The 11,113-nt window shown below is 33.6% G+C and overlaps 1 protein-coding gene across 1 annotated transcript; it reads right to left on the reverse strand.

The window, feature by feature from the left end:
- Positions 1–940: 940 nt before the first annotated feature.
- Positions 941–10,849, reverse strand: LOC135201916 (rapamycin-insensitive companion of mTOR-like). The gene is made up of 6 exons (XM_064231213.1): positions 10,623–10,849; positions 9,269–9,358; positions 8,833–9,034; positions 7,205–7,374; positions 5,360–5,564; positions 941–1,273 (listed from the first exon to the last, which is right to left on the reverse strand). The coding sequence occupies exons 1-6, from the start codon at positions 10,649–10,651 to the stop codon at positions 941–943; spliced, it is 1,029 nt and encodes a 342-aa protein (XP_064087283.1). The 5' UTR covers positions 10,652–10,849.
- Positions 10,850–11,113: the final 264 nt, after the last annotated feature.

An 11,113-nucleotide genomic window follows, 5' to 3' on the forward strand; every position in this document is an offset into this window, starting at 1 on the left:
AATCTTTATTATTTAGGCAATATTGGTACAGGAATCCAGGCTTTACAGTTGGCTAATAACAATGACAGCCTGTTGAGGTAACTATGTATGTAAATACCAGTATTAAAAAATTTCACACTGTAATACGCAATAATAATACATTGAACATCCATTACTTAAATAAAATGAAAAAAATCAAAAGTAACTTGAAGAACCCCAATCGCACAGCAAGTGTTAATATTGCGTAGCCATTTGTAGTACAGTAATTGAGAAGGATGCGTTCACTCTGACAGTTTTGTATTTACTGGGGTATTGTTCAAAAACATTTATGGTATGAAATCTTTATCACTTTAGATAAAAAAAAAAAATTTGTATTTAATAGTAAATATGTATTTAAAATCCTTCAAAATCACTTGAGTCATCATCACTTGAATTAAACAATGCATCAAACAAATTATCATTCACGGTTTCATCATAAGGATCACAGTTTGAATCTGGTGAATCAACTGCAGGTTCATTTTCCCTCAAATGAGCCTGTTTATGCCATAGAAAAACCAATGGTCAATAATAAAATACCGGCACGTCGTTTTAACAACCCAATCAAAACATTAACTTGAGTGGCAGTTTGTACATACATGCTATATACGCAGCTGTTATGCAGTGTTAGTTAGCGCTTTGTTCGTTTACATTACACTCGAGTAACGTATCTTTCGTTTCATCATTTCTAATCATGTTTGCCAGTATTCATCTTTTATATATTACATAGATTTGCTAATACGTATACCGAGTATATTACCTGTATTTCTTATGGTAAGTAGAGCAACTTACATGTATGTGCCGTAATAACATTCAGGTTATTTTATATGATACGTTTTACCCTGCTGCTTATTTTGAGAGTACGGTTGGCCTCACATTTTATAGGTAGACTAATATACCCGATATACGTTAAAATCATAAAAATTTACTCAGAATTGGGGGATCGACTTATATGCCGAAATATACGGTAAATGAATATGCAGACAAATTTTTTAATGACATTAAAAATCTTACCAAATTTTCTGAGTAAATTTGCTCCATCCTTAGTTGTTGCAATCAGGCAAAGAGCATGGAAACAGGTCCCACGGACTGAATAAACAGGACAGGTCGCAGCCAGATGAGTAAGCGCTGGAAGTACACCCTCACAACTAAGGAATCCTGCCCCATCACTGCTCAACCCAATATGGCCCATTGCCCAAATTGCTACTTTGAGTTCAAATATGTCTTGCGAAGTGGAGACATTAGCATTTTTAGCAATCTGAAAAGAAATATAACATATTTACATAATTTATAATTCATGATCTACTTTTACATTCTTTATTATACAATTTGTCATTCCAATTGTGCATTCATAATGCTAACACAATGAACAATAAGTTTTATAATAAAACAATTTTTTCATACACAGTCATTCATCACAAAATTTACTTTAAATTGCGCAAGAGTAAAAAGTTCCAGAATGAACAGTTCCACCCCTTATGTTCAGCCAACTCTTTATCACTTGATGCCCTTATCAGTATTCCTCATTGAACTGGTGCAAATCTTCATCTGATGTGAGAGAGGAAGGGAAGAGGGCATCAGAGTTTACAATGGATATCTTTGTACAAAAAATGAAGCATTAGAGTCCTAGAAGGAAGATATTCCCATCAAAAGAATGTTAAATGCCAAGAAGAACAGGAGCTTGCAAGGGCATGTCCAAAGGATACTTCTGTGCACTGAGATTTGGAAAGGGTCTCCAGACACTGAGTATTCCCCTAAGCAGTGGGTCTGAAGTGGAAGAAAATCCAAATGCTGTATGGAAAACCCTACCATAAGAAGATGAAGCAGTGAATTCAGGTAAAAAGGCCCACAGTGCCAGACATTTGATGATGGAATATGAGTTAAGAGAGATGACTGCTGTAGCACCAAGGCATAATGATCTAAGATGAGAGGAAGGCAAATCCATAGTGTTAAAAGCACAGAACTTGGCAATGCACCATGCCCTCCCTACAGATGGGAGAGAGCATCCTTTGATGGAAATGTACTATTAGCTGACTGCCAGCTTTTTAGATTGTTTACATTTAAAGTATCTACATATGGTATCATATTTTCTTTCATCAAAGAAACTTTTTTTTTATTAAAATAAATCTCAGAAATTTACTGTACATCCAAGTAGCTGAAGCTTGCATTTTCCATCTAGTACCTATCCTAACCTTAGTGGAAGGTGATCTTTGCTGGACAGTAATCAGAACTCCTGTACATGACCATATATATACTATATATGGTAAATAAACAAAAGAAGTATCATGCACACAAAAAGATATATAAACAAGATTCCTTCAGGAATAAGTATATGTGGGAGTTAATGGATAAGTGGGTAATTTAAATGTTGTATATCAATAACACCAGTAATTCTGTTCTACTCAAACATCGCTGACTTTAAAGGAACATTATACAGGTGACAAGTTCATGTCATACTTTAACAAAATGTGACTAAGCAATAAACTGTTAATCTGCATTTCTAATACTTATTATTACAGTGTGTAGTTTTCCTTGATGAGATTTAACATACTGCTGTGTAAGCCTACTTCCAACACTATCAAAATCTTATAACACTGCAACAGCCATACTCTATCCATTTGCACACACTAAAGCAATTGGTCAAGAAAATTTCTGATGCAAAACAGTCGAGCTGATAAAATATACATTACGTCACAAACTGTTCAAGTTTTTGTTTTTGTTTTTCTGGTAAGTCAAACTTCAGGAAAGCTTACTTAATATCAAAGTCAAAGAATGTGCAAAACACAAAACAAAGTATTCTCAAAATAAATGAAATGAAAAAACTGAAATAATACATGTGCTATACCTGGACTAGCCAAAGTCACAGCCAATGTACTACGATAGCATCAATCAAAACAAAGCCATAAGCTCAATAGTGTTTCCAACTTTTATATTTTAAATATATATATATATTTTTTTAAATTCTGTTGGTTAAAATTGGGATGTGTCTTCAAGGCTGGAATGTCTTTGATTGCAAGAAATACAGTATATGTACTATATAAATCTCAGTAGGAAAAGAAGAGCGTAGGTTAAGAGACACCACATTTTTATTGCGACGCGTTTCGTTGTTTCTTCATAACGACATTTTCAAGCCTAAAAGAGACATTACAGTATTTTAATGGTAGTTACAAGAATATGTATTATTGGCTGACAAAGCTGAGTAAAAGTACCGCAACAATAAGATAATGGTAAAATCTTTAAAATAAATTGCACCAGCATACTAAAAAAATAAATTATATAATATTTAAAATAAATTACAACCGTATACTAAAAACGAATGGTGGGAGACAGAGATGGATAGCTTACACTACAAATGAATGACTGAATGATTTATATTAAAAGCAAGGGATAAGATGAATTGTCAAGGTTAAGATCTGGTTTCCTTAAAAATATTTCTATTGACTCAGAGATTCTCAATAATGACTCTTCTCTAAAAGTACCAAGCACACTAAAATTTTCCAATCTTCTACCTGTATTACATTCCTCTACGTGCTGTAAAATCGGTGATCTGGTTGGCTTGGCCAGCAAGCAACCAGTACGAGGAGAAATGCCATAATGTTCGGAAGATCTTGTCCGGACCGACCGTTTTGACTGGCCAATATAGGTGGCGCTACAGGCGTCACACTTGTAAATATAGGTGATGCCAGACAAAAGGTCTGAAGGTAGTTTATCTTTATGGTTTAACAACGCTTGGATAGTATGGTTGTTGGTAAATATTAACTTGGGGTTAATGTGGGGAAAACTACTTAAACATATTTCTTAGTTCTCTTGTAACGTATTTAGAACAAGGATCACTTATAAATGGAAATTTAAAATACATAGTTAGTTTATCAACACTTGGTATATTTATTTTGCTATTTATACTAAGAGAAATATTTAGGAACTTTAGAGCATATTCCCTCTGCAGCTCTTGGCAGGCATTTGACTCAGAAATAAAGTTTCTGTTAAACTATTTCAAAATTAATGGCTATCCCAATAACATAATATATAAAGAAATCAAAAAGTTCCTAAATATTTCTCTTAGTATAAATAGCAAAATAAATATACCAAGTGTTGATAAACTAACTATGTATTTTAAATTTCCATTTATAAGTGATCCTTGTTCTAAATACGTTACAAGAGAACTAAGAAATATGTTTAAGTATAGTTTTCCCCACATTAACCCCAAGTTAATATTTACCAACAACCATACTATCCAAGCGTTGTTAAACCATAAAGATAAACTACCTTCAGACCTTTTGTCTGGCATCACCTATATTTACAAGTGTGACGCCTGTAGCGCCACCTATATTGGCCAGTCAAAACGGTCGGTCCGGACAAGATCTTCCGAACATTATGGCATTTCTCCTCGTATTGGTTGCTTGCTGGCCAAGCCAACCAGATCACCGATTTTACAGCACGTAGAGGAATGTAATACAGGTAGAAGATTGGAAAATTTTAGTGTGCTTGGTACTTTTAGAGAAGAGTCATTATTGAGAATCTCTGAGTCAATAGAAATATTTTTAAGGAAACCAGATCTTAACCTTGACAATTCATCTTATCCCTTGCTTTTAATATAAATCATTCAGTCATTCATTTGTAGTGTAAGCTATCCATCTCTGTCTCCCACCATTCGTTTTTAGTATACGGTTGTAATTTATTTTAAAGATCTTATATAATTTATTTTTTTAGTATGCTGGTGCAATTTATTTTAAAGATTTTAACCATTATCTTATTGTTGCTACTTTTACTCAGCTTTGTCAGCCAATAATTACATATTCTTGTAACTACCATTAAAATACTGTAATGTCTCTTTTAGGCTTGAAAATGTTATGAAGAAACAACGAAACGCGTCGCAATAAAAATGTGGTGTCTCTTAACCTACGCTCTTCTTTTCCTACTGAGATTGAGATTTCCAAAACATCTGTCTACTTTCAATGTACTATATACAGGCAGTCGCCGGGTTACGTTTGGTTTGGGTTACGACGTTCCGAGGTTAAGGCGCTTCTCAATTATATTCATCAGACATTATTTCCAGGGTTACGACGCCTACAACGCTCATCTGGCAGATGAAATATGACACCAAAAATGCAAAATAATCAATATTTGAAGTTTTTTTTTTTTATGAAAAATGCAATAAGAATGCAGTTTACATAGTTTTTAATGCACCCAAGGCATTAAAAGTAAGGTTTTCTTAGGATTTTTTACGATGTTCCGGCTTAGATTTTCGGCTTACGACGCATTTCAAGAACGGAAACCCTGTCGTAACCCGGGGACTGCCTGTATATGATAGCATATATATGGAAATGAAGAACTATTAATTTACCTGAACCATGTTTTTGACAGCATCATGCTGCATCAAGACTGAAAAACCTTCCTTATGTTGTGTCAAAGAACCATAAAGATGAGGCAAGAGGAATACATCATGAACAACATGTTTACTGCAAGAACGCCTTCCATAAGTACCATCTTCTCCTCTCTGGTGCTGAGTCAGTGAATCAGCTAGGGCAGTTTGCATTAATCGGACATACCTGTATTGAAAAAAAAGAGTGCACTAAAAGTCTCCTGCACAGATTAAGCATTAGATTTGCAGTATTATAATACAGGCAAAAAGGATTAGGATTTCAAATAATATTTAGATGACATGCAACACAAAAAAAAGTATTCGACAACAATGTGCAATTGGTTATATTCTCCATGAGATTTTCAGAATCACTATTTTTTCAGTATTTTACATTTAATAAGGTTTAATTAGGCAATAGCTTCTCAAATTTCCCCAAAGATGTAACTTCTGAAGTCTTGCAACCATACAAAGAATCACTATAAAACACCTTGTTGAATGACTACTATATATGCATACCAGAAAGCTATCGGTAGGCAGGAACTGCCAGTTTCATTCTTAGCAAGATGCTGTAACAGCTTGAACAAGGTGCCTGGGAGGACACTTCATTTAGATTGATGATGTTTTTGTTAAAAATTTTGTTTTTAAGTCAAAAACTTCTACTGTTTCACAGTAAAACTAAAGAAAAGAGAACAAAAAGGTATGGTCCACAACTACAGCAATCTTGATAACTGTAACAGACTTCCAAATCATAGTGCAATTCAATAAAAATGGAATACTTGTAGGGTAAAAAAAAGATACACCTTGAAACTGGCAATTATTATAACTTTTATAGGGAAATACATGAGAAATATAAAAGGAAGAATTTGGTTACACAACGATAACCTGCAATTGAAGAAAATATTTAAACATAAGAGCTAGCTAATCAAAAGTGCCAAAGATAAAAAGGGTAAAATCTTGTTGCTCCTGTTAATCAGGCACTCAAAAGAACAAGGTGGGTAATTTTTCCTACTGACTGGTCAATGATGTAGTAAATTTTCAAGTTATTTTTCATTATCAACAAGACCTCAGAAGTTATATTTCTGGGGAATCTCTTGCTGCAAGCTAAGGCTAATTATAACAGATGGGTTGTCATAAAAATATAAGACAAAACCAAATCAAGACATGAAACAATTCAGGAGGTAAGACATGGGTACCCCGTAGTGGTGGAGGTTTAGCAGTTAACATCCAATGTGCAAAACGGCTCTTGAAATAACACATTAGGCAAAAATAGGATGGTATGTAATTCATATGAATATAAAGTTGGCTGTTAATTAGGAACTTAAAATTTTTACTTCCTATTCTCAAAATATGAGACAAAACCAGTAATATTTAAGGGCTGCTATACGTGACTATCTCTGTTAAGGATACAAAATATACATTCGTACTAAGACTGAATTTTTATCTTTAAAGCATTTTAGCAACACTTTCTCTCAACCCCAGCCCAAAAGCATTACTATGACTAATTATGCCAAAATATTGGAAAAAATCCAAGCATACCCTAATCAGCTTATTTAATGGCTCTTTTTGACTATATGGGCTTATAAGCAACAACCACTCATAAGATAAAAAAACACTTCAAGTTCACTAATGAAATCTAATATTAAAAAAATATATTCATTATACAACCAAGACCTTGTCAAGAGAATTTTAGTGATAATTTTAACATTACATAACATTACTAAAAATAAAATTGTGTAGGTGTATAAAAAATGATTAAGGAGCCAATATCTATGAAGAAACAAAAAATTAACTAAATATTACATCACAAAAAACACCTTCTAAACTTACTTGTAATTGTAAGTTGTAGCCCATTTGTCCAGCAATGTATTGATGAAATTGGCTTCATGGTATGCTCTAAAGCCTCTAGGAGAAGATACAAGTTTTGCCATTAACAGTTGACCTCGATCTCCCAGGTGAAGAACAGAAGGTGGAGAGTTCAAGACTGATTCTAAATATTCCTGTTAGAAATTGCAGAAAAGTAGATGAGAATGACTTATACTACCAGAGTTTTAAAAAAATGCAAGCCTATTTTGCATGGTAATCTGATCATGAAAATATGCAGCAGGGGGATCATGAAAAATGGGAATGAAAAGTATAAGGCAAGGTACAAGTAATCCTAAAATGAAAAAATATGGTTTTAATCTGGAATTTTGGCAGTGATATCTGTTACAAGAGAAAGACCTGGATTACATTTAAAAAGAGAATACACATCACATATTCATGTACCTTGCATAGACTAAGCTTTATGTATACCAGGTGTGAATAATAATCAATAATGAAAAGGATTAACAAAATTCAAACAGAAACAGTATATAACACTGCAAATACTTATAGGCATGACATTTTTTGAAAGTTTCTTATCCATCCATTTTATCTAGTATATATATACCACTTGTTCAATGAATAGCCTATACACATAAACACAGTATGTACTGCTGTGCATTTCCCATAGGTAATGTAACTATAAGAAGTTTTGAATTTATTTATAGGCAAGAATAATATTCCATGTGTTGTGACGTTACTTGATGAGAGTAATTATGTTCTACTGTTTTCTACTTTACATTGACTGTGACTTCTTGAATCATCATGGAAGGGATGACTTATTTTATATTCAACAACGGTACTATTTCCGTATGAGTGTACCAATCAAGTGTGGGTATCTAGCAACCATGCACAATAATAAACATTTTTCGCAGCATTTCCTCACAGCAAGCTACATCATCTGCTGTCTTTTACTTTATAAGTATTACCTTGGTATCTTCGTCCTTAGTTGTCTAACTTCTCTAACTTTACCCTGCTCTAGTTTTCAACTCCCAATTAAGAAAGAAGCCTTAAGGCATCCCCTAAGTGTGACAGCAATGGTTTCAAAACACTTTCCACACCCTCCTAATTTTCATTTTGACACCATTACGTCCCCACTTTACATAAGATATCCAGTACCTTTGTTTTCTAATAATGTTCCCTATGAAGTACCTACTTCCTGATATTTTAATACAATTTTATATTAACCCTTCAAGAATATCTTTAAATTTCATGAGCTAACATTATAATAATTTACAATCCAATCAATAAACTAAACAATGCAAAAACAAGTTTTCAACAACAAAAAAATAAGATTCTTTATTCAAAATGAAAGATCAGTTATGTCCAAGAATTTATACCATAAGTCAAAATCATACAAGAAATTCAAAGGAATCAGAATTACATTATCAAAATAAATTCTTGTATAAAAGCAAACCATGCTGAATTGACAAATTCTTAATCAATTTGTATTTTTCATAGCTAACAAACCTGAGATCTTAACAATACAATAATCTTCCTGTGCCAGCTGGAAACCAGTTAAAAACAATAAAAGACTGTATAGCAAGGAAACAACACATAATTATGGGTTTCATTTACATTCAAATAATACGTACCTCTTCATCACAGGCTTCATCTAGGACATCAAGAGCAGCTAGAGCAACCAGACGACTCTCATCATTCAGCTGACCTACCAGCATCTCTATGCCCCAATGGGCAAAATTATCAGCACCCGCACGAACCAGCGTTCGAAGAAACTGTGTGGCATACATTCGAGCAGATTCCTGACATCCTGTCAAAATTTTGTTAAATATTGATCTGAAATGAACAATACAGGATTAACAAAAGGTCCAATTGACCGTTTGTAAATGCTTACCTCTACTGTGTTAAAAAAGTATACCTATGTAATAAAAATTTTAATAATTTAGCCTTGTTTCTCCAACTGCATTTTCTAAACATCTGCATTATTGTCAATCAACTACATCTGCTTATACATTATTACAATATAAAACATAAAATGTATAAAATTGATTTAAAAAACAGGAAACCTACCTATTTATCCCATCTATTGAATAATCAAGACATGTGCAAATAAGCTTAGCATACATGTCACTGTTTGATATACTGACAATCTCCAACAACCTGTAAAAATCAATGAGACATAGTTATGATCACTGTTGTTTACTTGCAACAGGTAATAAAAATAGCCTCAGTTTCTAGGTTATTCCCTCATCTAACGTTCACTAAAAAAGATTAATGCTATGCATAAAATGAGAGGATGCAGCAAGTATATGACATTTTAAACACTACACAATATATAATAAAAAAAAAGGTGATCGTACGAATGATTACAAAATAAGTCTTAAATTAATGTGAATTTTTCATAGCTAAGAAACCTGCAGTCTTACATTAGGACAGCTGGTGCCAGAAGGTTTACCCTAATGTTAAGACTTGCCTTAATGTTAAGACCATAGGTTTGTTAGCCATGAACTTCTTTTTACATATGGCAGCGACTTGAGACCTATTAACCTATTGACTGAACTTCAAACAGTCTACTCACTTCCACACTCACATTTTAAAACAAGGTAATTAGGATTACATTTAATACACACACTAGGTAGGAAGTTGATATTATGAGAACAGCCAGTCCCAGGTTTACAGTGGGGGCTCCGTTACCAGCAGAGCACCGTAACCCGAAAAATGTTGCAAACTGGGAACATCAAAATAATAGTAATGGGTATAATGGCAGTTATGGTGGCTAAGTGCTGTAAAATCCAGTTACAGCACCGTAAAATAAGGGTAACAGTGCTATAACCCGAGAAAACCGTCCATGAGGACTACCCTATTAGAGTTACCTCCATAATGATATATAGTATATAAGTTTCACTTGAGGGGAATAATATTTTCATACAAACAACCATGAGATCAAGTCTTTAAATCTAACACGCATGGCCAAACCTATTTGTTCTTAACTCTAAATCATAAAATAATTTTATTTCCTAAAACTTTATTTTGATAACAGAATATCTTGACAAGCAATTAAAAAATTTCTTTGAAGTACTTCTGTTAGGGACTGAAATGATCATTTGAATAATCCAGTTAGGGGAGATGACAACCAAAGGCCTTGACCTAATACAGTAGGCAAATAGGTGAAGTGTCTACAAAGCATTTTATCTTCCAAGAACTGTCTATTGCCCATTATAGATTCATTTATTGTGTGCTTCTTTTTACAACACCACAGTACTTTACAAAGAAAATAATAATGTTCTCACAATTATCACAAACAAGGTGACAAAAATTCTTGACAGTTTGCAACAGTTATCATATTCAAAGTTCCTATCCGGTGTAAAAAGTCATTACATAAAATGGAAATTATGCTTCAACCAATAACCATAAACACTCTTACTGTTGAAAGATGCCTGATCTAAGGAGCATATCATATCCCTTCTGAGTATGCGAAAGTCTTCCTAGTAATAAAAAGTAATGCTGAGAAGTTGTGGTATTAAGGTGGGATGGGGATAAAACTGCATCATGGGGTGGCCGCTCACACACCACATATCCCAGATTCCTAGTGACATCAACCAGGAGTTCCTCTAAGTACTTGGAGCAGTCATCCTGAAAGCAAAACAATACACAAGTTTTTACAAAAAAGGATGTACTGTACTGTAGGTCTCAGTCAATAAAATTTCTATACTATAACAGCCACAAAAGTTATAAAATTATCATGCAGTAGTGAGGAATCTCACAAAAAAAAGAACCCTTCACTACCTGATTTCCCTAAATACCAAATAGTGTTGGTTATCAGGCAAACCTGGGTAAGGTAAAATGTCAACCTCATTTGACCTGAGACAGCCAGAAGTGGGTACTATTTAATAGTGTATAACTCAAGCAAACAGA

This window comes from Macrobrachium nipponense, chromosome 28 (genome assembly GCF_015104395.2).
Source record: "Macrobrachium nipponense isolate FS-2020 chromosome 28, ASM1510439v2, whole genome shotgun sequence".
NCBI lineage: Eukaryota > Metazoa > Arthropoda > Malacostraca > Decapoda > Palaemonidae > Macrobrachium > Macrobrachium nipponense.